The 25,947-nt window shown below is 30.0% G+C and overlaps 4 protein-coding genes across 4 annotated transcripts; 3 read left to right on the plus strand and 1 right to left on the minus strand.

Moving 5' to 3' along the window:
- Positions 1-366: 366 nt before the first annotated feature.
- On the plus strand, positions 367-1,729 carry LOC120275611 (transcription factor MYB82-like). Its single transcript, XM_039282238.1, has 3 exons — positions 367-502; positions 587-716; positions 1,231-1,729. Exons 1-3 carry the CDS (start codon positions 367-369, stop codon positions 1,727-1,729), a joined length of 765 nt encoding a protein of 254 aa, XP_039138172.1.
- Positions 1,730-2,005: 276 nt separating this feature from the next.
- LOC120276328 (LIM domain-containing protein PLIM2b-like) lies at positions 2,006-4,849 on the minus strand. Its single transcript, XM_039283049.1, is given in 6 exon segments — positions 2,006-2,345; positions 3,333-3,422; positions 3,537-3,571; positions 3,717-3,813; positions 4,714-4,818; positions 4,820-4,849. Coding segments are annotated over 6 exon segments (609 nt in total). The 3' UTR covers positions 2,006-2,093.
- Positions 4,850-7,026: 2,177 nt separating this feature from the next.
- On the plus strand, positions 7,027-13,064 carry LOC120276464 (pre-mRNA cleavage factor Im 25 kDa subunit 2). The gene is made up of 7 exons (XM_039283216.1): positions 7,027-7,226; positions 7,416-7,461; positions 10,678-10,771; positions 10,879-10,952; positions 11,967-12,053; positions 12,135-12,245; positions 12,740-13,064. The coding sequence occupies exons 1-7, from the start codon at positions 7,108-7,110 to the stop codon at positions 12,809-12,811; spliced, it is 603 nt and encodes a 200-aa protein (XP_039139150.1). The 5' UTR covers positions 7,027-7,107; the 3' UTR covers positions 12,812-13,064.
- Positions 13,065-18,550: 5,486 nt separating this feature from the next.
- Positions 18,551-24,827, plus strand: LOC120275902 (MLO-like protein 6). Its single transcript, XM_039282632.1, has 15 exons — positions 18,551-18,679; positions 19,487-19,544; positions 20,688-20,860; positions 22,212-22,328; positions 22,412-22,472; positions 22,558-22,646; positions 22,732-22,806; positions 22,928-23,022; positions 23,106-23,155; positions 23,244-23,284; positions 23,352-23,525; positions 23,622-23,657; positions 23,736-23,803; positions 23,892-23,952; positions 24,036-24,827. The coding sequence occupies exons 1-15, from the start codon at positions 18,551-18,553 to the stop codon at positions 24,489-24,491; spliced, it is 1,683 nt and encodes a 560-aa protein (XP_039138566.1). The 3' UTR covers positions 24,492-24,827.
- Positions 24,828-25,947: the final 1,120 nt, after the last annotated feature.

A 25,947-nucleotide genomic window follows, 5' to 3' on the forward strand; every position in this document is an offset into this window, starting at 1 on the left:
AATGAGTTTTAAAGTACAAACCAAAGGATTTCATATGATTTTTGAATGTTCATTAAAAACTTAATTAACTCTATATTAGCCACTTAATAAAATTCTAATAAACAATAAGAATAAAAAAAAAATATAAACATAGTTGACATTTCAATATGAGCAAATATAATTAAAGTCCAAGAATTACAACACCTCATCTAGTTTCATTGTCACCTAATTATTATGAGTAGTTGCAATAATTCCTTATTATATCTTACTTAATTTTTTAATTGCAAAACCAACTACTCTCAAAGGACTAAGAATTCTTTAAAAGGTGGTCATTTTTTGTGAGATCTTATCATCAATTAAGGAATTAGAAGTCTTAATTGGTGAACAATGGTGTGTGGGAATTGTGAGAAACCAAAAAATCATTTTAAGAAAGGTTTATGGTCTCCTGAAGAGGATCAAAGATTGAAGGATTACATTCTTAGAAATGGCCATGGATGTTGGAGTGAAGTTCCAGTGAAAGCCGGTGAGTTTGATTAATTTTATCATGTACAATGATTGGAAAAAGTTTGGCATTTTGATTCTAATATGTTGTTTGATTGGTTTATAGGATTGCAAAGGAATGGAAAAAGTTGTAGATTGAGATGGATAAATTACTTGAGACCAGGTTTAAAGCGCGGTATTTTTTCTACTGAGGAGGAGAAAATCGTCATTAATCTTCATGCATTGTTGGGTAACAAGTAAGCATTTTGATTGGAATCAAATATATCAATATAAGTCTTGTATTAGTTAAGTTAGTAATTATGGTTATGAATATAGCAATCGGTAAAGGCGATAATTAAGAATTAATAATTACAATCAAAATCAATGTATTAAGTTAGAAAATATAGATATGAATATATCAATAACAATGACAAAAAGGTTTTATTATATCCCAAGTAATATGATGAGAATTAATGCACATTGATTACATTCGTAAATATGGATATGAATATATTAGTTTAGTAGAAATAACTAATTTTTGTGTCGGTGATGTTTGAGATAGTCAAAATCCGCTTAAATTCACCTAACATATTATTGGAACCACTTTTAAGTGTTTAAAGACAGCTGTTTAAATTTTTGTAATGTAATATCATTGTCAAACTTAGTGTGACTAATGTATAACATTATAACATGACTAGGTAAAATAGACAAACATGTCTTAAAAATATTTTTTGTCTAAATATGAAGTTTATTCTTGAATGATTATTTTAGGTGGTCACAAATAGCAAATCATCTTCCGGGAAGAACTGATAATGAAGTGAAGAATCATTGGAACTCATACCTTAAGAAGAGAGTTAAGAATTCCCAAGAAGCATCGAAATCGAAAGAACTCGATAACCGAAATATCGCTTGTAACCAAACTATAGAACCATTGGCATCATCTTCAATGGATTCAAGCTCTTCCGAAGGAACAACAACAACAACAATAACAACTCAAAGTAGTTTTATTCCAAAGGTTATTTTTGCTGATTGGTTTTCAATGGAGAATGTGAATGGTGAGAGCTCATTAATGAATGGAGATACTTCTTCAATGAGTTGCATTTTGGACTTAGAACAAAATGATACTAATTTCCTTGATGGATTTGGAGAAAGTGAATGTGTTTATGGGTTTGAAGCTCAAGGACAAATGGGTTCACAAGATGGATTCTTTGATCTTTTTTATTTGGGTGATTTGTGTGGCAATTTTGATATTTCTCACAATGATGCATAAAAAATAAACATTGATATTGATGTGTATCTATGCATATTTATTGATGTGTGCTTTAACAAATGAATAAAAGCCTAATACCTTTGATTTTTTTCAATTGACCATCTAATTAATTATTCTTCTAACCATAACTTCAAATTTTTTTTTCTCATTTCTTAAGAAAAAAAAAATAACTAAAACATGAAAACCATCACCTTGATATAAAAAGCAATATCTTTGGTCAAAAGAATGTTAACACAACAAGAAAGAACAATAGTTTGAAGAGCTTGTGGTCTTCAATATCACAAACTCCAATTAATTTCCAAGTAATTGATGAAACAAATACTATGAAATGTTGAAAAAACTATATATGTATGTATGAACCTTTTTAAGATGATTGTTCTTGAGTAGTGTTTTGTTCATCTTGGGTGGTTTCTTCAGGTGGAGGAGGTTCAGGAGCAGCCTCCATGCTTCTTTTCTTGAGATGGTTATAGCTTCCCTTTTCCATGAAAAGTTGAGCAAAGTGATGCTTGCAATAGAGAACTCCATCTAGTGCAGCATAGTTTGATGTTGTAAGCATGCATCCTCCATAAGAACATTTGAAGCATGTCTTATGATATGACTCTCCCTCAACAGTGAGCTACCACAACAAAAACATCGATGATAAGACCGTGGAGAAAGATCGATATGACAACACTATTTCGCAACTATATTTATTAGATCTATAAGCAGACAAAATTTTTTTTTTTACTAAGATGAATGATTATACTGATAAAAAAGACATAGACTTGCACAATCATCTTCGGAGTAAGCAGGAGCATAGCTTGCTGAGCACTGGAATCATTCACATACAACAATACTTACATTTTCTAAATGATTGTTTTCTTATTTATATAAATTAATTATTTTTGTTAATTATATTATATTAATCTTCCTAAATAATTGTTTTTATTTATTTCAATTTATAAAAATTAAATTGCATTAGTTTTGACCCTTAATTGTCTTTTAGGATAAATCTCATGGTGTAGGTCATGTTATGATGGCATTCTTACACATGATAATCATATCATATTGATAGTTATGTGACATATAATTTAGTTTTAAGATATGACAATCTTTTAAATATATAGCCACAAAATATATTTTATTAATTTTTCCTGCATGATAATATTCTAAGTAGTCATATGACAAAAGAAAAACTAATTATTTTCATAAATAATGACATATTAAATTTATGACACAACAAATTTCATTCAGACAAGTGACACATAAACAAAGTAATTTTTGTTAGTCATGCTATATTGATTTTCAACTCATGATATAATCATTTCTTTTTGATTAGATATAGCATACAAACTAATCATTTTCGCTAATCATTCAATTAGTCATATGACATACAAACTAATTAATTTTACCAATTACCAAGTATTGAATTTTGAAACATTATCATAGTTTTAAATATACTAAAGAACAAAAATAGTATTTTCATACACCAACCAATGTATATATGAAAAAGTATGAAAAATCATAATTTTGGTATGAAAAAAGACTTAAAAACCCCTCTTAAAAAAAATATATATATATATATATGAAAGGTGAAAGTGCATGAGGAAATTAAGTAATGAACCTTCTCTAAAGGGTAGGCAGTTTTGTGGCAGGCAGCACACTTATCTTGAGTTCCACAAAACATGGAGGACAATTTGCTTGGAGTCCTTGACTGCTAATTTTCTCACAAAATTAACCAAATTATTATCAATTTATTAATAAACAAAAACAAAGAAAAATTAATTTTGAAATTAACACAAAAATACATATAGTTAGGAAGTATTACAAGTTCATTATGCTTATCCCCTGACTTTGAAGAAGCTGAAATCCAAAAAGAACAAACAAACATGTAAATCACTAATTATGCAATTAATTAAGCTAACTAAGCATATGATTATGTAAAAATTAATTTTTAATTAATTAATTAATTAATTAATAATAATAATAATAATAATAATAAACTTACTTTGAAAGTTCTTGGTGAAATTGCCTGTTTCCTTGAAAAGTTGCTCAAAGTGAGGCTTGCAATAAAGCACTCCATCCATTGAAGAATAGTTATACATCTGTTGACATTTTCAAGAAATTATATATAATTACAAATAATAAAATTATATTTATATTTTATTTTATATTTTATTGGGAGAACGAGAAATCAAAATCAAAGTTAAAAAATAATATTTTAAGTAAATGAAATTTAAAAGAGAGGGGCGGGGTGTAGGGTAAAAATCTCACACATGCATATATCCAAAGTTTTGAAAATAAATATATAGATGTGAGTTTATTATTTTAAATTTTTGTAACGGTACATGCGAAAATACTCCGTAAAATGCATTCATCCAAACTTTCAATATATATACATATAAGTATATGTTTTATCAGCACATACTTAGATTTTTAAAATCTATAAAATGTGAATTACTATTAGATGTTGTACATGCATCTAACAATCACTATAGGAGGTCAAATCTAAAGATGTCCTGATGAGCGCGCCCTCTCTCTGTGTATATATATCTACACAAGTTCAAGTTATTTATTTATGAGACAATTATTTGCATACTCTTAAAAAGTGGACGATTATCAAAGTATCTTCATAAAAATTATATTTACTTATATATCTTTAAAAAAAAATATTTATTTATATTCTTTAATTTATGAAAATCAACCTACAAATTTATTTAGATACAAATTACAATTATTTATTTTTTCTATTTTTTATTTTGCAAAAAGAGCGAAGATATAAATAGTTTAACTTTATGGTCATAAAAAATATACAAGTAAATAAAAACAATTTACTAGACTATATATAATAATTTTTTATTTTTCGATAATTGTATAAATCATAAAAACCCCATTTATTTATTTATTTTATGATAGCATACATGCAAAATTACAAATGAACATAAAAATATGTCGATACTCTCAAATTAATCTTAATCGAAAAAAATTTAGACAAATGAACTTACTGTGAGATTTCCTTTGCAATGGCTACATTTGAAGCAAGTCTTATGATAGGAAATACCATCGGCCGTGAGCAAGTCGATGAAATGCACCGTCTTATCGCATGCCTTTACATTTATCTTGAGTGCCACAAAAAGACATGGTAAAAAATTAGGAGCTTAATAAAACCTTGACTAAATTTTTCTTATTGATATGAAAAATAATAATAAAAATTCTTCGTCTTCTTCGGCAAGTAGTAGATTAAAAGCCGAAAAGCCGAAGAAAAATGAGGTGAAGGATGGAGAAAATGGTGCAAATATAAGAGAAATGAAATGAGATGTGTGGAGAGGGTGTCATCAATTTACACCACACAGACCCGGTCAAGAAGGAATGAGAGAAGCTTTGCTATTCATGGTTATAAGTTGGGTTTTTTTTTGCCTTGCTAACCCTGTTACATTATATTATTATCTAAATTATCTTAGGGTTATTTTATTTGTCAAAATGACCTTGGGACATCACATCAATGTCCGGTCAATACCCCTTTTTTTAGTTTTTTGCATTGTAGCTTTTTTTTTAATTATTTAAATAATTTATTTGTGGTTTTTGTAATCCAATTTTTGTTTTAAAAAACTGTTATTAAAATAGAAAATATTATTTGAAATTAGAATTATTATTATTAACAAAAGAATTATTAAAATAAAAATTATTTAAAAATTGAAAATAATTTAAAATAAGTCCCATTTAATAATTCTCAGCTTAATAATAATAATAATTCTAATTTTAAATAATATTTTCCATTTTAATAACAATTTTTTAAAAAAATTGGATTAAAAAATCACAAATAAGTTATTTAAATAATTATAAAAGAGAGGAGGAGCTAAAATGCAAAAAATCAATAATTTTTATTTTAAAATACTCAGTTAGTAGCATAGTCAGTACATGGGTGCTAAATGAAATTGATGTGATTAGGGGTGTAAATGATACACCTCTACTCGCAGAGCTACTCAGGCTCGACTCGGTGAAAACTCGAACTCGGCTTGGTCACAGTCGAGCGGAGCTCGAGCTCGAGTAGCTCGAGTAGTCGAGCGAGCCGAGTTCGAGTATTATGATACTTGGCTCGAGTGCTCGCGAGCCTAATCGAGCATGTATGTATATATATAATATTAGATTTATTTGATAAAAATCGAGGGGAAAAACTTTCGAGCTCGAACTCGAGCATAATGTTTATGGTTATTTTCAACTTTTTCGAGCTTAATCGAGCGAGCTCGAGTAGCTCGATTTATGTACCGAGTCGAGCTCGAGTTATAAAATAAATACTCGATCGAGCTCGAGCCGAGTATAGAGTGCCGAATTTTCAGTCGAGCTTGAGCTGGAGCTCGCTACTGCTCGGCTCGAACTCGATCGATTACACCCCTAGATGTGATGGTCCTAGGGTTATTTAAACAATAATATAGTTTAATAAGGTTGGTAGAGCAAAAAGCCCTTATAAGTTTTTTAATTATTAACTTTTGAATAATTTCTTTTTTTTTAAAAAAAAAAATCATTTAATATAAGATATTTTAATAGCAAAATTGTAACTAAAATTCTAATTTTTGGAGGGAAGTAATGAAAGAGAAATGATCCATGAACTCGGTTTCATGGTAGGAGGGATTTTATGAAAAGTGATACTTGATGTGGTATCCCACTATCCCCATACAATTAAATTTTGCTACATCATTTTTTAACTTTTAAAATTTTAAAAATTTTATCCAAATCAGTTTTTATTTTCAGTATTTTATCAAAATATTAATTGCATGGAACCACATAGGAAACAACTTTGAAAAATAATGATTAAAAAAATAAATGAAAAAAACAAAAACCCTTTCGTACGTACATGTTGTGTAAAGTTTGATTTGTGAGATTTTTATTGTCAAAGTTCAAAATGCATCCACATAGTATTGCTAAAAGGTGTTTAATATGAGAGCAGGTTTGTAATCCAATTTTTATATCATCGATGAGAACATATGGTCGTATAATCAATTTTTCAATTGTTCGTATGTCTTTTATTGTAATACATACTCTAATTTTGTTTGTTGCATTTGTTTAAAAAAAAAGCAAATGAACAAAATAGAGGGATTATATGATCAAAAATGAAAATATACAAGAACTATTTAGTATTTATTTTTTATTTTTTATTTTTTTGCAAATTTTAATACACATGACAACAATTAAGGCAATTAGGTTTCTTGCATTTTTACATCCAAAATCCGATAAGGAGGAGGTCATTACCCATTAGGGCCAAACGGATCCGGATCTTGTGGGATCCGGATTGGGATCCGCATCCGATAAATTTCGGAACTTCTCATCGGACTCCAGCATTCCACTCCACCAGCTCAACCCGCAAAAGCTCTAGACGGTGATCACCGGCGGCCGCGACGACGATGGGGACCTCGCCGGCGGTGAACGTCTACCCTCTTGCGAACTACACCTTCGGAACGAAGGAGCCCAAGATGGAGAAGGACACCTCTGTTGCCGATCGCCTCGCCCGCATGAAAGTCAAGTATTCTTCTCTCTCGGAACCCTAGAAATCATCATCTTCAATTCTCTCTTTCTTGTTCTTGTTTTATTCGTTTGTTTTGGTTTTAGGGTTTTGGTTTCTAAAGCCGGCTGCTTGTTCTTGAAGTTGCTGGAAGATGTTTGCTTTTTAGGGTTTTGTTTTCTAATTTTTTTTTATTGTTTTGAATGGCAGTTATATGAAAGAAGGAATGCGGACGAGTGTTGAAGCAATTCTTTTGGTAAAAGTTTTTTTTTTTTTTTCTTTTGTGTTATTTAATTTAATTTTTCTTGGTGATTGAGTAAGATGTTATTTGTAGATTATTGTTGATGAAATTTCTAGTTGATGAGACTCTCCAACCTAAATGGATTGTTGTTTTAATTGATCCTATCTTTTTTGAGGGTTGATATATAAAGTAGTTTTCTTGAATGAAATTTGGATCTGAATTCAAAATGTGGTCTTTTTAGTGAGAGTGAAAATTGGGAAATTAGTACTTAGATTACAATAGTTTGCGCTCAAAAACACAGAGAACAGTGTAATCGAAGCAGAACTGATGCTGATCTTGTTAATCTTGTAAGGTTTTTGAAGAATTATGCACATAGAAACCATGGTGACCACTTTTTTTTTTTGTTTTGTCAACACTATTATTGTGCAATCATCATCGTAGTAGTCATCATCATGATCACCATTTGTCAGTTTAATTACATAATCTCTTCCCAATAACAAAATCACACGGCCGTTGTGGAGATTGTGCTGCACATTTGAGACTTTTTTCAGCCCCCTCGATCTTTGTTGAATTCTGCAGTCAATTACGTTGAGCTATTCCTATTCCATAAATCTTCTTAATTTAATTTGAGTGCCCAATTTTAACTAGTTACCTTTTGTTATCCCCTTATCCCAAAATCAGCATGATTGCAGTGGGGCAGTTTGTTATTTTATTTTATTTTTTTCCTTTAGCTGGGACAACAGTGATAGATAAGTTTGGCCCTGAAATCATCTGTCTCCATTTAGAGTCTTTAGGATTATGAGATTTTATTTCTAACACTTGAGTGATGATGCAATGGGATTTTAAAATTTTTGTGAGTCTCGAAATTTATTAGCTGGTTTTTGTGATAGCATACAATTTTTTTAGTGTCCTAAGGGTCAAGATTTATGACATGCAATTGTTGACTATATATCATTTTGATGGAAATTTTCATCATTGACTGGATTAGATTGAAAAAGTTTTGGTTTAGGCTTACATTGTGTGAGGAAGTCCTGATATCTTTATTAACTTCTAAACTAGCTGATGTGTTTTTGGTATATATGATAATCATCTTAGATTTACCTCACTAGGAGATTTTATTCAAACCCGAGCATTAAGAACCACAATGGAAGTTTGAACCTGCCAAAGAATTTTTGTTTTGTGGTTTATGTTGATTTCCAAGATTCAGCCTTCTGATACAAGGTAAATTTATTGGCAATTTTATCTTTATTAATTCTTTTTGTCAAAGGTTTTGGATTGGTACTATAGTGAAGATCTATTTACATAGATGATGATCATTTGCATTTTGAGGAGCCATTGGTGTATCTTTCTTTCTATAAAGAAAGTAGGTGTAAACACACTAAATAACATGGCATCTTTGACTGATTTTGAAAAAATACCCAAACTTGAGATTAGTCCCTGATTCTGGTGGCAAATACAGCCTGTTTTCATTGGGTTATACTTATACCCTATTCTTCTTCAATATCTTCATAGACCAATTCTAGTCAAGTTATGAGGTTTCTTTGTTGGCTGCTAGATCTATGGATATTCAAAGTGAAAAATTGAGGTAAGATTCCCTTGAACATACCTCAGGACACAGATAGAAGCCTGAAAAACACAGAAATATCATGAATAAATTTCTTATGGCTTCTTTTGGGCTACTGCTCTTGTTTTTAGATGAATTATTTGAAGAGCGATAGTGATAATTTGAACATATTTTAATTCTCAAATCAACATTTCTGTTAGCATCAACAAATTTATAAGCACTAAAAAGACTTGCACTAGCACATGTGTGACGTGTTGTTGGTATGATCTGAAGCATGAGGTTGGAAAACATAAATCAGATATGAGGGACAGGAATGCTCAAAAGATTTGAATGTAACTAGACAAAGTTTGATCTAATGTTGTCCTATTATATTTAGAAAGAATATAATGATTTCACCTAAAAAAGTATTTTAATTTTGTTGATAATCTGAAGAAATTTTATAGAAAAATAATAATTCAATAAACCAATATATGAACAATTAAGCTTCTTCACTGCTGTCTGTTCAGGCGCAAAATGAACCATGTTCACATGATGGGTAACCTGCGCTTGGTACTGCTACCTCAATAATACCATCACACTTTTCACCGCCATATATTAGTGTCTTCAATCACCACATAAATAATTTGAAGTAAATGATAACACATGGTGAGAGCATATTGGTGTATGTGGTTCTTTGATATTCATTGAAGATGAGATTCATCATAATGAAGATCTTGCGAGTATGATTATTGGTAGGCATTTCCTCGGGTTCTTTGGTTAATGAATCATCTCGTTAATGTGGTTGTTATCTAGAAATTTTTAAGTTATTAAAGCAATCAGAAATTAAAGCACAATAAAGAAAAAAAAGCAAATATAGACTACTGTCCATTCCTACTAATATCCTTTCAAACCGTGTATTCCTGAAGTGGGAATAGTTTAATTGTGAAATGTTTTAAAGCTCTAACCCATTTTCTCACGCATATATTCTACACAAATAAAATAAAGAAGAAAGTAACAGAATACTTTGAAGCAGTTTCACTTTCCCAATAAGTACAACAATTTTGATGCTTTCCTTAGAAGCCCTTAATTTTTTCAAACAAGTTCTTTTAAGACCAGACCAGTGTTAACTCCATTAGTTGGCCATGGAAATTACACTGCAATCCCCTTCCTATGTTCTTCTCTGATCGAGCACACCAAACACTAGAGGTTGCGCCTGGCCACTGCAAGCAGACTTTTGGCTGGAACTGACTTGTGGGGGTTGCGCTATGCACTAGTGCAACTGATCCGTTAGGTTGCAATGACCCCTCTCACCCAGCATCAAAGATCTGTTGTTCTAGGTTGCACCCAACCCTTTTGTGCAGGGCCATGCCCGACGAGGGAGACCTGTGGCTCCAGTTTGCGCTTGACCCTCTGGTGTGGGATCACCCCCATGACCGGATAATCTGCAGTTATTGGTCTTAAAATAATTTGCAGGCAGTTATTCTTGGTGATTGCATTTTTATATTATAGTTTTAATCATTCTATGTTGTGCAGACCCGGTGGATGATTTATTTTGGATTACTTAGTATATGAGATTTGCATTACGATTGTATGACAACAAATTTTTTTTTTTCCCAGGTTAAAGTGGTAACCTTTTATTATTATTTTTTCTGCCATGACAAATCAGTCTAAATTGTGGTAACCTGCAGGTGCAAGAACATAATCATCCCCATATACTTCTGCTACAAATTGGAAATACATTTTGCAAACTTCCTGGCGGACGCTTGAAGCCCGGAGAGAATGGTAGGTTGATAATCTTTGCCATAGTAATTTATTTCTGGTTGAAGTGCTACTTCATCTTGTATTATTTTCATGATGTTGATGCCTCACTTGGATCTTGATTTTTTTAGAAGTTGAGGGCTTAAAACGTAAACTCTCTAGCAAACTGGCTGCAAATATGCCTTCGCATCAACCAAATTGGCAGGTAATTCTTAGAGCTACCTTGTCTTTTGTATGTGAAAATACATTTGGGAGACACTGTCTATGTTGATAAATGTTTTTCTTTTGGGATGTATATTAACACTGGAAATGATTTTGGAGCTCTGTAAAACTGTTTGCCTAACTCTTCATAATATACATTCTAGAGTATAAGCATTAAATGCATGGCTTGAATCAGATCGCATGCCATTTTCCTAGCTAATTCTTGCCATGTTGCAATGCCATCAACTCTGGGGTTGGCAAAACAGAGGGCCTTCATATTAACTTGCAATGGATGGAAACCAAAATTTATTTGTGCTTGTACTCTTACCACAGCCTCACTGGCCTGAATTACAAACAAAATTGTGATCATAATATTTCAATTTTTAAACCCTTCTATATGAACCCTTCCATTTTGTTTGATACTTGCCTCTGTTGTGGTCGTCCCCCATGTTGTAATGTTGTACCACTTTAATGACTTCATCTAAATCAGATGGATGGATCCATGACCTTGAATAGCCTTGTTTATTGTTCCTTTGATCATCAAACAGAAGAAAACTCTTTTTTTTTTCTTCTGAAAACATGTTCACGAGTAGTTCAATCTAATTTTAGTTGAAGATTTCAATTTTATCACCATCATCAGGTTCCACCTCTTTGTTTAAGATGATGCATGGGCTTGCCGATGCAGTCATGTTGCCATTTGAATAACTGTTCAGCGATGGCTTGCCGATGTGGTCATTTTGCCATTTGAATAACTGTTCAATTAGTGATTAAGATGCTGTGTCACGTGATCAAAGCACACTATGCTGATCAAATTTTAATCTTGCATCATTCTTTTGTTTCATCATCATTATCATCAGGTTTTACCTCTTTGTTTAAAATGGTACATGGGCTTGCCTATGTGGTCATTTTGCCATTTGAATAACTAGTTCAATTAGTAATTAACATACAGTGTTACGCGAACAAAACACAGTATGCCGATCAGATTTTAATGTTGCATCATTCTTTTGTTCTTTTATAGGTTGGTGAATGTGTTGCTACCTGGTGGAGGCCAAATTTTGAAACAATGATGTACCCATACTGCCCTCCTCATATCACCAAGCCTAAGGTAAAATTCTTTATAAGCATATTCCACAATTTGGTCTTTAATCTTTACCTTTTTAAACATTTAGCTAACTTCTATTCTCAGGAATGCAAGAAGCTATTCCTTGTTCATCTGTCTGAAAGGGAGTACTTCGCTGTACCCAAAAACTTGAAACTACTTGCTGTTCCACTATTCGAACTGTACGACAATGTTCAGGTACCTATTTATTTCCATTCTCATCTATTTCCTTCCTTGTAAGTATCTTTCTTTACATTCATAATCAGTGTCAAAAGAGTTTTCATAGCATAAAAACAATTAAACAATCCTCAAGCTATAGGACATCAAATGTGCCAATATCTCGTCATACTCAAATCTTATTTTCTTCTCTTTTGTACTTATCCTCTTTTGGACATTCAGACCCCCTTTCTTGATTTATTATATTTTTATTTATCCTTTCATTGACATCTAATTGTTGCTGACTTCAAATGGATATCCATAATGTTTGCATCTTTTTTTAATGCTGTTTACTTTTTCAATTCATTTAGAAACATGCATCCAAAGAAAACAAAACTTGAATGCATGTTCTTTGATCAGTCAAACCATAACAACTCCAGAAAAGAAAATTTATTTTATTGTTTGACAGAGCATTTGACATGAACTCGAAATATACGTCAAGCCTAAAATTCATCGTGTTCTAATGTCGATCGCAGAGATATGGCCCGGTTATTTCGACCATTCCTCAGCAGTTATCGAGGTTCCACTTCAACATGGTTCATCCATGAAAAGTTTCTGAGCATAAAGACTGAACCGTGTAGCGGAATTCAATCTCCGAAACTGATCAAACTATTTACTCATGTTTCGACTTTTAGATTATATAAACCCGATATCGATCATACAGACAAATGAAATTCTGGTTTGTGTTTCTAATCCCTGGAGGTTACATCGAAAATTATGTTATTGATCACTTGTTATGTTGGCGACGCATGTTTGATGGAGAAAAACATGTACCTTCTTTTCGGGTGCATTGTGCTGAAAGTTTTGTCGAAAATGATTGTTATCGAAAATATGTTAATTATTTGTCGGAACTCCGGAATTTTTTTAATGCCATAACTCAATGTTTATTGTTAAAAGCAGAAGGAAAATGAGGCAGGAATTGCTAAGAAAGTTTCATGTCTTGATCTAAACTTGTCAGACCATTTTTGTTATTATTTTAGTTTTTTAGAATAAATTGAGCATTGAATTTTGAATTACTTTTTTTTTATTTTGAAATTTATTATTGAAAATAAGAACCTGAAGAAAAACGAGTTGAAACGCGTAGCATATTTTTTTAGTTTGGATTTTTTACCAAATTAAACATAAAAAATTTATGAACTCAGAGAAGAGTTCATATTTGTGATGTCTTTGAATTTAAATGTGTACACTTTCTTATCATAGTCTTCAACTTGCAAACTCTTAATGGAAGTTTAATAAAATGATAATAATAATAATAATAATAATAATAGTAATTTAACATTTATTTTCTTCTTAGTTAATTATGTACTCTTGTAAAATTTCTTCATTCATTTAGTAGGTACTCTTGAAAAAGAAAATTTGAGATTCTTATATAGTTTTTAACATTAACCAACTTAAAGAAAAAATTTAGTATAATATCCGAATTGGTCCTTTTATTTTTATCTCTCTTTCTTTTTGATCCCTCTACTCAGAAATGTGCCCCACTAATCCCTCTGCTCTTGAAAATGACCAAATTTACTCCCTTTACCTTTAATTTTTTCTCATCTAGTCCTCTTACTTTTGAAAATATAACCAATAATTGGCTTATTTTAGAGTAGAAGGGACTAAGAAAAGTTATTTTTAAGAGTAGAGAGATTACGTGGGAGCATTTCTGAGTAGATGGACCAAAAGGGAAGAGAGAAAAATAGAGGGACCAATTCGGGTATTATACAAAAAAAATTTAGATATTTTGAAATATCTATAATTTTGATCCATAATAATAATAATTTTAAAACTAAAATTTTGTTAAAGATGTGTATGTAATATTATGATTTTTCACGGGTTTATGCGAATACCATTCATTTTTTTTTAAAATTTCACATTTGGATTATATACAAGTGGGGATGAATAAGAGGGATTAATTATATATATATATATATATAGTTTTCTAATTTAATTAATAGTGACTTGATTTTTTCAAAAAAAGTTCAAGTGTTAGTTGGAATTTTTTTCCTTCTCAACTTTGTCTTTAGTAATTAATATTTTTAAATTATTCAAAATTTTCTGGAAGGAGAGGAAAAAAAATATGGCAACAAAAATAAAATAAAATAAATCAGCTTAAATTTATGTTTTTGTTTTGTCATTTATTAAACCCAAATTTTTTAATTGTGTAAAACTTGGACTTAGAGGGAATTTTATTAATTTTATTATATTTCCCAAGTTTAAAATCATTTAAATTAAGGAATTTTTCTTTTTTTTAAAAAAAAGAAATTTTAAGAGTATTTATTTTTTTAAAATAGTAATTAATAAACATAATTTTCTTTTTTAATGATTTTGTTCCACAAGAGTGAAAAGGAATAAAAATAAATACTAATTGCTTCATTTTTATAAGATTTTATCAAAAATAAAGTTATATGATTTACACAATGACGATAGTTTTTTTTTTTAAAATAAAAGTGGGTAAACCATGACGATTGGTTCAATAAAATAATAAATAATTAGTCATATTGTTTGATTGTTCAATGTACTTGCAAAATTATAGTTAATCTTAATTAGTTTTTAATTATCATCAAATGTACTTCTCAATCTTGCAAAATAATTAAACTTATATTTTGTTTTTGTCACGTGTGAAAGTTGGACTTTATGGAAATTTTATTAATTTGTCAATACTTAATATAATTAGTTTGCCATCATTTAAATATAAGTATAAATAATTTTTTATTTCTTTATAGTTTTTAGAGAATCCATCATCTGCCTAATTTTTTCCCAAGAGTATAGAGTGATATTTTGTTAATAATCCTTCATATGAGTAAATAGTAAGTAAATAAATAAATAAATAAATAAAACTAATTAAATCTACAAAGTTTTTTTTATATAAATCAAAATGTTACAAGAATTAAAGATAATGAATGCTGTACCTATGAAAATATTAGCTTTGGGGATAATTGAATAATAAAAGAAGGCAGATATATAATTCATTGACTTTTGGTGTTGATTAGTTAGGAGCCATCCCCAATGATTTTTATTTTAATTTTTGATAAAATATTAAATATAATTTAAAAAATTGAAAAAAATAACATAGTGGATTTTATAATTATTGTGATTTAACACCTATCTCATCAATATCTAACCAAAGAAAACTCTGAAAATAACTCACTTGGTCACTCTCAAATAATAACTTAGTCTTATAAATATTACTAATAATTCATTCTCAACATAAATATATATAAATTTTATAAAATAAACACTAGATTTGTTTTTTTCTATATATCATTTACAAGAATGAAGAGGTATTTACAGAGGAATGGCCAGTTGGGATTAATTCTATTCAGCAGTCTAAAATACATTAGTTTGTGAAAATAATACCATTATTGGTGGTTATTAATATGATGTTGCTATAACGCAGCGATTGCTACAGTGGGCATCCATAATTTCAACAGTTATTTATAATATTGAGGTTATTCTTTGTTTTTATTTATTTATATTTATAATTATAATAAATTCCCAAATAATTTTTTAAAATATAAAAAATTAAATAAATAAATACAAAGTAAAATAATATTATAAAATTTTAAAAAATATAAAATAAACCAAGCCAACCTTATATATTGAGATTATTTTTATCATTTGAGACATTATTATTAATGGACTTTTTGGTGTTGTTTAGTTAGGAACTCAGAAGTGGTCGGTAATTCTATTATTTTATTTTATTTTATTTTAATAAAATATTCAATATAAAAATAAGATAATTATTTAATACCTACTTTATTAATATCTAAGAAAAAGTCCTAATAATAACTCCCTCTATCACTCTCAAATAATAATCAAGAATAATCTTAGTTTTTATTTGTTTATAAATTATAATTATTGTAAATTCTCAAATTTACTTTTTCTTTTTCTCAAAAAACATAAAATTAAAATTTTTAAAAATTTTTTTTTTTACCTCAACCATCCTTTAATTATTAATAATTACAAACCAATCTATCCTAAAAACATTGAGATTATTTTTATCATTAAAGACATTACTTTTTAGCAGACTTAACGGACGGTGTTTTTTTAATGCATATGAGTAACGTGGGATGTTTTTAATTAAATATTAATATAGAAAATATTAGATCCCAATAAACACGTAAGACAGGGGTTTAATTGCAAAAAGAACCCAATACTATTTTCCGTACTTCCGTCCTTTATCAACATAAGTACATTGACTAATGAAACCATATAACATCACTTCAAAATTAATTATATATATATATATATATAGGTATGCCGCGTTTGGTACGTCTTTGTGTCTAGATTTCTAATTTGTTGATATCGCCTAGTATCCGTTACATCATCATCCAACAATTTTGTGTCCTCTCCCATTTACCTCCATCCCCACCCTTTGCTCTTTAATTCATTCTAGATTCCAATCCTACTTGTCTTCGGATCCGTTTGATACGTAAAATTGTAAGTGATAATACAGAACAACTTTTATTATTATTTATTTGATTTACAAATAGAGTGAGTATAGTACAAACAACAGATTGAGTTCACCATAATTGACTAATTTTTTTTACTACTAAAACCATGAAACAAAAATCTTATCGTGATATAGGACAACTTAAAGACCATATTGCTTGTACTTAAAATTAAAAATTACACTAAAATATTTGATAGGGATGAGGTTTCACTAGGTCGAAACGAATTTCCTTCTCTTCCTTTTCTCAACGTGGTGATCGCCGAAGTTGACAATGCACAGTTGTCCATCAGCTACGACATACACATGCATGATTACTTTTGATCAAAAGGTTATAAGGCAACCTTTAGGTCTTTTTTGAACTCAAATTGATGTATTTAGGTTTTTGTTTCCTTTTGTATAAAGATGAGGTTTATTTTTAAAATTCTTTATTGTAGGGCATTATGATCGCATTGATTTATTTATTTATCTATTTGTTTTTTTTTTTTCTGGATTAGGATTTTAATGGGAGTTTGTTGGTTGAGGATTAAAAGCTTTTTAAATTGTGTTATATTTGGATTTTAATGCAATATTGTGGTAAACGTTTTTATGTTGTAAAACAAAAAATTGAATAGTAAAAATGTATTGCAATAATTTTATAATTTTTTGTCCAAAATTTTTGTAAATCAAATATTAAATAGTACAAAAAAAATTTCTGCTATCCAATAATCATCAAACATAGAACAACACAAGCAGTTATACTGCACTTCAACCATTTGTTTTGTACTGTACTGCTTAAGTTGTTCTTATAAACGAAATCAAATGCACTTTTTCCCATTGTCTTTTTTTTTACTTTTTATTATCTGTGGACATTTATAGATGATGTTTTTTCTATTTAATGTTTCTAATCAAAAGCCAACTTCTTAAGAAATATATATAAATGAAGATACCATATATCATTACTTCAAAATTATATATTTATATATATATTGGATGGTCATTTGGGATGTATTTTGATTTCTAATATATGAACATCACCCATTATTCATTAGATCATTATCTAACGATTCTATATTCTCTCCTAATATTTCTAATAAAAAAAAGTCAACTTGAGGAACATATATAAATGAAGAGTACGAAGTAGTTGGGCAAATTGTCCTTGTCCTCTCAAATTAGGCAAACATGTTGTAATATAAAAAAAGGAAAGTAATCATAGGTCCTTGAAAGTTTACCAAGTAATTCTTAAATGATCCCTCCAATTTTCTTCATGTCAACTGTGTTAATTTAAATGAGAATAATGCCTTGCTTTAAATTTTGAAGTTCAAATTTTATTTGAAATAATCTTTTTAACCCTCAATCAATCCTATCACACCACAAAAGACCAATGCTATTGGTGTTGTGTTATTTCAATATAAATTTACTTAACACTAGTTAGTTGTTTTGAGTTAATATAAAAAACGGTTGATGAGATTGTTGGGATTTTTCCCTTTTAGCTGTCAAATTAACTGTCTTTATTAACAAAGGGATATAAAAGTAATTGAATGGAAAAGAAGGCATTAAAAAACATATTCAATTGTCAAAGGACATTTTAGGAAGAATGGAAAGGAACAAGGACTTGTAAGTAATTGTATCATTTATGAAAAAGTACAAATAAGATGCATGCATGCACATAAAGACTAAACTTACACAAAAACACGACAGTAGTTCAATAAAATCGATAGAAGTCAAAACCATGGCTTTATAAGAACCCTTTCTTTGTTTCTTTCTCTTCTTCTTATGAGTACTTGGAACTCTTTCTCTCTTTTTCTTTTGTATCTTTTTATATTGATATCTTTTGAAACAATTAGATAAAAAAGAGAGAAGAGATTAATTAATGGCAGGAGGAGGAGGAGAAGGATCAAGATCACTTGAGGAAACATCAACTTGGGCAGTAGCACTTGTTTGTTTTGTTCTTCTTGTAATCTCTATTATCATTGAGCACTCTCTTCATCTTCTTGCAAAGGTATTGTTGTTGTTGTTGTTATATTATTATTATTATTATTATTATTATTATTATTATTATTATAGTCTCTTCGCACCACCACTTACTCAGCCTTTTGATTCAGATTTATGATTACTTATTTTGTGACTTAAACTGTCACTTAGTGGAACCTTTAGAGCTACGTTTATATATATATATATATTAGAGAAAGAATTGCGAGGCGGGATTTAATTTATCTTCGATTATTAACATATCTTTAATTGTAGGAATTGGACTTGTTATATGTAATTTAAATAGAAGTGGTTTAACAAGAATAGTGTAAACTCTTTATTTTTTTTCTCTTTGTAAATATAATTTTTAGATTTATTAATTTCTTTTTATTAAAATTATCATCGAAATTTGCTTATTTTTACGTGTTGGAAATTGTGGGAATTTAGAGAGTTTGAGTCTTCTTTATAACAAAATTTCAAGGGTAGAATTCCATTTAATTGTGTTGGAAATTGTTTTTTGATTAGAGAAAAAAAAGGAGCAAAAAATGGTCACGTATTATATTTAATTATCATTTTTTTTCCTTGAGTAGAATTCAACAAATTGGAATAATGAAAATTAAGAATATTTATTTTTTTTCAGTTGAAATTGTTTGTTGATTAAAGTGAAAAAAAGGAGCAAAAAATGGTCATGTATTATATATAGTTAATTATGATATTTTTTTTTCCTTGAGAAGAATTTAACAAGTTTAGTTTTTCCTTTTTTCTGTGTGATTATATGTTTTATTTTTTATTTTTTGTATTTTTAATTTATTAAACAATTCAACATTGTATTTTGAAGTTATTGACAAAGCATCACAAAAGAGCACTTGTGGAAGCATTGGAGAAGGTTAAGTCAGGTGAGTTTATTCAATTCCTTCATTTATCTAGTTTAAATTATTTGTTTGGTTAATTAAACAAAGATAAACTATATCCTCACAAATAATTAATAAATTACAATTGAACTCCCCTGTTTAAATGCAACATTTAATTGCTATATTTGACCATATATGTTTAGTTTAGTATTTATATTTTCAAAACATTTATGACAATCTTTAGGTGTGGATGAAATTATCTATTATCGTACTTCTCATTGAGTTAGAACATATATTGAAATGCTATTCTAATAGAGGACCCATCATCTAGGTACGTCCTTAGATTTCAAATTCTAGTGACGTCCATGGGATAGTCGTCGGATAAACTGTCGGGGCTCTTATCTTATAAAACGGTAGAAACCGACTTTTCGCTAAGGTTTAATAGTGATCGCGAAAGGTAAAAGGTGCGTGCAGTGTTTATATAAAGCAATCTACCATGGGATGATGATCCAACGGCTTGATTTAGAATCTCTGCGAAATCTATAGATTTCACTTTGAAGATGATCTTTTTCCATTCTAATATATATATATATATATGGCAAAACATTCTCTATGGATGAAGTCCATAGATAAGAAATTTATGGACATTCAATTATCAGATCCAACGGCCGACATTGATGAACAATAATATTATATGTTGTACTGTTCTAACCAGTAATATAATTATCGTGACTTGTTATCGTGCTATATCGCTTATCGATGTTGAGCGTTGGATCGAGATCCACGCACGATCAATGAGTGTCATGTATTTCTTATCTTTATCACGGCATGGATGAGATCGGTCCTATATATATATATGATTGTAGTTGCTCATTTGGTAGGTAGATATGGCATTTTCTATTTGATAATATGGCAAATTTACTGATTCCGATTACTTATATTAAAAAAAAAATCATAAAAATAATTACAGTATAATATATCAAAAAAGACATGTATTTCAATATTATGCTAATGAAAATTTTCATCTAAATATACAGATTGTATTTGATATTTTTAAAATACAAAGATTAAAATAAACAGTATGGAAAAAAAATGCAAGGATTATTTATATTTTTGTTATTTTAACATATATTGAGCTATATATACTAAGTTTTCTTTTTGTTGTTTTGTTGTGTGGAATAAAAATAGAATTAATGTTGATGGGATTCATATCATTGTTACTCACTGTGGGACAAGGACCAATTTCAAAGATATGTGTTCCAAAGAGTGTTGGGAATTCATGGCACCCATGCAACAAAGAAGAAGAAAATAACATCACTGATTTTGATGAAGATGCCCTCTCTGATAAGTGTGCATCCAAGGTAAAACACACTATAAACATTCAATATAATTTTAACCCTAGTTTCTTTCTTTAATTATGGCAAAGGTAAATTGATTTCTCCTTATAATAATTTGGTTAACATCTATATGACCAACTAAACCAACTCAATTCGTCTAAATTTATTGATTTGTTTTTATGGTAAATTGGTTAAAATTTTGTTAATACTGTTATGACTAATCAAACTAATTTAATTCACATAATTTTATCAGTTGACTCTAGTGAGCTTGTTGAATTATAGAAAACGTGAAAGGTTGATTGTATTAATGTCAATTTGGTTTAAAGTGATTTGCCATATATTTAATTTAGTCAATTTGATTTTATCTTTATTTTACACTTAATTACATTTTTTTAGTCAATTTGGTTTAGTCAATTTTTTTTAATGTTATTCATAGAATCATTATCAGTAAATATTCTTGTTTTATACCATAAAATATAGGCTATATTAACCAAATTAATTGAAATTTTCTTTTGCCTTTTGTTGACTATGAAAATTTTATAAGCAAATAAACCAATTTAACTGAATGCACATCTTTCACGGCAAGGGTATATTAGGAAAAAAAAATTCCTTTTGTTTTGGGAGTATATATATATACATATATATATGTGGATGAAAACTGAAATAAAAAAAGTTTTGCAAGATATAAACATAGAAAAAAATAATTGATTATTATTCACACAGATAATAATTTTCTCTATATTTTTGTTTCAGAGTCTTTTGATTCATTGAAAAGTAAATCAAATCAATCAATCGATTCTATCCTTCCACTGTTTTGGAGAAGCTTGTCAAGGCTTGCAATCTTCCTCACAACTCACATTATTTATTTATTTATTTAAATTGTCACCAAAATAAACAAATAAATAAATAAATAATAATAATAAACACACCATTCTTAACCTAAATATAATCTTTGTATCTCCAAAAAATTCAATATATATTAAAAGTTATTCATTATCAACCATGTTGTACAGTTAATATACCGATTAAAATTGATATATTTTTTTAATTTCGTACATATGTACTATTTTTTGTAGTTGACATGATATTTTCTGCCATGTCATTTTCCGCATGAGTATTTTTTTTTTTTCAAATTTCGTATGATTTTTTAATGACATGTCGACATGTCATGGAACTGCAATTAATTTATCAAAAATAATTTCACTTAACCACAAAAAACTGTATTGAATATTTTGAAAATACAAACACCAAAATGACACATATGAGGTAATTAAACTTAGAAAGAAAAATAATAATAATAATAACTGGTTTTAATTTAATCAAAATGTTCAATTCCATATCATTCAATGAAATTGTTTTGGTTTCTTATTTGCAGAACCAAGTTCCTCTGATTTCCTCTGAAGGCATTCATCAACTTCATATATTCATATTTGTCCTGGCAGTAACTCATGTTCTTTACAGCATAACCACAATGGCATTGGGTGGATTGAAGGTAATCACAACTCCAAATTTATCTTCAAAAACACATGAATGAATAAAGTTTACTCATCAAACAGACAAAAAAATATGATGCAGATGAGACGATGGAAAAATTGGGAAGAAGAGACGACGACAGCAGAATATCGATTTGCACATGGTAATTGAGTCGATCAATATATATATATATATGTATGTATGTATGCATTGCATGTTTCACTTATCGATGATCGATTGTTTTGTAGATCCGGATAGGTTCAGGCTTGCAAGAGATACTTCATTCGGCCGTCGACACTTGAGTTACTGGAGCACATCTCCGGTTCTTATCTGGATTGTAAGAGCTGTCATTTATCTATTTCTTCTTAGAATTGTTTGATATCCACTGAGTTGTTAATGAAGTGTGTGATATGAAATTGCAGGCATGTTTCTTCAGACAATTTTTGAGATCGATTTCAAAGGTTGATTATTTCACGCTAAGACATGGATTTATCATGGTATGTCTCCTCGACTTAACCAATATGAGACTATTAGTTACTCTAATATGCTTTTTTGATGCGTGTTGTAGTTTGTTTTAGTTTGCGAACGAATCAATTAATCAAGCTTTTGCGATTGCAGGCACATTTGGCTCCACATAGCACAACCAAGTTCAATTTTCAAAACTACATAAAGAGATCACTCGAAAATGATTTCAAGGCAGTCGTCGGGGTGAGGTAAGAATAATTGCAGATAAATTTTACGACAGAAAAATTGCAACCAGTGTTCTTCAGCTAACTTTTCATATGCAAATCTGCAGCCCGATAATATGGTTCTCTGCCGTCGTATTCTTGCTATTTAACACTCATGGTACGCGACTATTTTACTTCATCTTTTCTAGTTTTTATATCATGTAAAACAAATCTTATGAGTTATGTTGTTACTCTATCGATAACAGGTTGGAATTCGTACCTATGGATGCCATTCATCCCTTTGGTGGTATGTGTCGTTTATACCGATACCTACTCATTAAATTTTCCGAAAATATTAACCAGTTCAAATGCAGATCATCCTTCTGATAGGAACAAAGCTCCAAGTGATAATAACAAGAATGGCCTTGCAAATCATGGACCGCGGAGATGTTGTTAAGGGTGTTCCTGTTGTTCATCCAAAAGACGACCTCTTTTGGTTCAATCGCCCGACACTAATACTCTTCCTCATCCAATTTGTTCTTTTTCAAGTGATCTTCTTCTCCCAAACAAACACTTACAATCACTCCAATCATGTTCACCAATGATTAAAACTCCTAAATGTTCACTTGTTTGTAATTTTTCAGAATGCATTTCAGATTGCTTTCTTGGCATGGAGCTTGGTAAGACACTGAACCAGAAGTTTCATCTGAGGCGATACGATATATTGTACCTTAATTACTGGCTTGAAACTCTTGCAGTATGAATTCGGGTACCCTTCTTGCTTTCACAAGAATGTCCAAGATATGATCATCAGAATCACCATGGGGTAAGCCTTGAAATCAAAATTGTACAATTATGCAAGTTATACTCTAAATTGTCCATTTGCTAATGTTTTTGATTTCGATTGTTTTCAGTATCCTCATACAAGTTTTGTGTAGCTATGTAACTCTACCGCTCTATGCATTGGTGACACAGGTAAGTAAAGAATCACTGAAAAAGTAATTTTACAAGAAAAAAAACTATGATATTCAAGAATGCATTTTGTGATACATAAACAGATGGGATCGAACATGAAGCCCGCCATATTCAATGAAAAAATAGCAGGTGCTTTAAGGAAATGGCACCATACAGCGAAGAAACGATTGAAAGAAAGCAGGAAATCAGGAAGCAACACACCTTTGTCAACAAGTAGATCGGCAACACCAGTTCATGGTTTCTCACCTGTGCACCTCTTAAGGTACTATCGGAGCGAGCTAGACAGTGCGCAAACTTCTCCGACGAAGCGTTATAATGCTGATGATGAACATTTTGATCTTGAAAGCTCACCATCAACATCAAATCAGAACACATTAGGCTCCGAAGCTCAGCATCTGAGGCTCACGCTGCAGCAAATAATTGAAAGAGCTGAATCGGTTGATACTACAACACATTGGCAATCAACTGATGACATTCATATCGAAATGAGAAGTAATGAGATTCGAGACTTCTCCTTTGAGAAAAGATTGGAACAATGATCAATCAATACAAAGCTTCATGAATGCAATTTGACTAAAAAGCCAAATAAATTGTATATCCTATGCTTATAGTAAAGAAGTCCATGAATTCCAAAAAGAATTTCTCGAGTGCTAGAAAATCTAAATCAATCAGTATGTTGAAAATTTTGAAGAACATTCTGCTACCAAAGCTTACAGCAGGCATTTAACCTTTCAATGATCCATATAGAACTCAATGCAATGAAAGGTTAATCAGGATAACTATTAAATAAACTTCGGAAATTAATAAGAATTCTGTTTTCGGGTCGAGATCAGAGTGCCAAACTTACTGCAATAGAGAACTGATATTCTTGCAGATTTTTAGCATGTTGCATTTTATAACTATCATTGTTTGCACTTTCTGAAGTTTTTGAATATAATAGAAAGCTAAAGGATGACTAGGAACCAAGATAAGCAAGGTATAAATAAGGATGGATGATCATCTGTTAAGAACCCCAGCACAGGATCTAGTCAAGATTCAAGAAACTAGAAAACTTGCTTCCTTTTCGATTACTGTGTTCCTTACTACTCCTAGAGAACCTATGTTGGCAGCTAAAGGTTCCACTTAATTCTCTTATTAAGAACATCCCCTTAAATAGGCTTGAAAAATAACAAACATCCATAACTAGGATCCTAATTGGGTAAAAATCTAAAACAAAATCATAACATAAATAGGAGACATAATATTATGAAAATATAGAATTAGTTTCTTTGAGATAGAGCTTGCCCTCAAGCTTCAACTTTAGATAAATGTCTTGAAGGATTGCAAAATCTATAATCTTTTATGAATTTCTATTTAGGGCTTCACCTCTGGTGATCAGTCTCCGTCCTGTCTTGTGCTTCTATTTGTTGTTTGTCGTCCTATTTCCCGTTTTGGCAATGAATTAGTAGTTTATCTATTTTTTTTTTTTTTTTAAAAAAAAAGTATGAAGTCCCTAAGAAACTTGGCCGACTTTGGCTTGGGCTAGTCTACTATGTCCTTAATCTTGCTTGCATTTATCACCACCCATGCACCATGAATAATGTAGCCTATTTTAAGCTACTTAGCCTCTGGAAATGTACACGTAGACTTATTATTTGAAGCAATGTACAATTGATAATTATTTGAAGCAAACAAAGACTTAAACTTTACAATTTATTTATTGACCATCAAAGATAAATATTTTTTTCACAAACAAGACTCAAAAATATAAACAAAATTAAAAAAAAATAATAAACAGACCGTTTGCGGGCCATGCCGTGCCAACCTGAGCCAGGCCGCTTGCCGGCACAGCCTGCCGGTTATAAACCCGTGGATTAGTAATGTAGCACAGTGCTCTGGCCTGGCATAACCCGATTGACACCTCTAAACACCATGCATCAATAGAGAGTTGCAAACACAAGCAGAGCTCAACATGGCAGAAGCATAATGAAAATAGAAACATATGGATTTTTTATG

This window comes from Dioscorea cayenensis, chromosome 14 (assembly GCF_009730915.1).
Source record: "Dioscorea cayenensis subsp. rotundata cultivar TDr96_F1 chromosome 14, TDr96_F1_v2_PseudoChromosome.rev07_lg8_w22 25.fasta, whole genome shotgun sequence".
NCBI lineage: Eukaryota > Viridiplantae > Streptophyta > Magnoliopsida > Dioscoreales > Dioscoreaceae > Dioscorea > Dioscorea cayenensis.

Bases quoted from the DNA above. Each gene is read 5' to 3' on its own strand.
- LOC120275611 (XM_039282238.1), top strand. From the start codon at position 367: ATGGTGTGTGGGAATTGTGAGAAACCAAAAAATCATTTTAAGAAAGGT. The intron at 503-586 runs GTGAGTTTGATT...ATTGGTTTATAG, and splicing joins TGAAGTTCCAGTGAAAGCCG to GATTGCAAAGGAATGGAAAA. The intron at 717-1,230 runs GTAAGCATTTTG...TGATTATTTTAG, and splicing joins CATGCATTGTTGGGTAACAA to GTGGTCACAAATAGCAAATC.
- LOC120276464 (XM_039283216.1), top strand. From the start codon at position 7,108: ATGGGGACCTCGCCGGCGGTGAACGTCTACCCTCTTGCGAACTACACC. The intron at 7,227-7,415 runs GTATTCTTCTCT...TTTGAATGGCAG, and splicing joins CTCGCCCGCATGAAAGTCAA to TTATATGAAAGAAGGAATGC. The intron at 10,953-11,966 runs GTAATTCTTAGA...GTTCTTTTATAG, and splicing joins CGCATCAACCAAATTGGCAG to GTTGGTGAATGTGTTGCTAC.
- LOC120275902 (XM_039282632.1), top strand. From the start codon at position 18,551: ATGGCAGGAGGAGGAGGAGAAGGATCAAGATCACTTGAGGAAACATCA. The intron at 18,680-19,486 runs GTATTGTTGTTG...TGTATTTTGAAG, and splicing joins CTCTTCATCTTCTTGCAAAG to TTATTGACAAAGCATCACAA. The intron at 19,545-20,687 runs GTGAGTTTATTC...GAATAAAAATAG, and splicing joins ATTGGAGAAGGTTAAGTCAG to AATTAATGTTGATGGGATTC.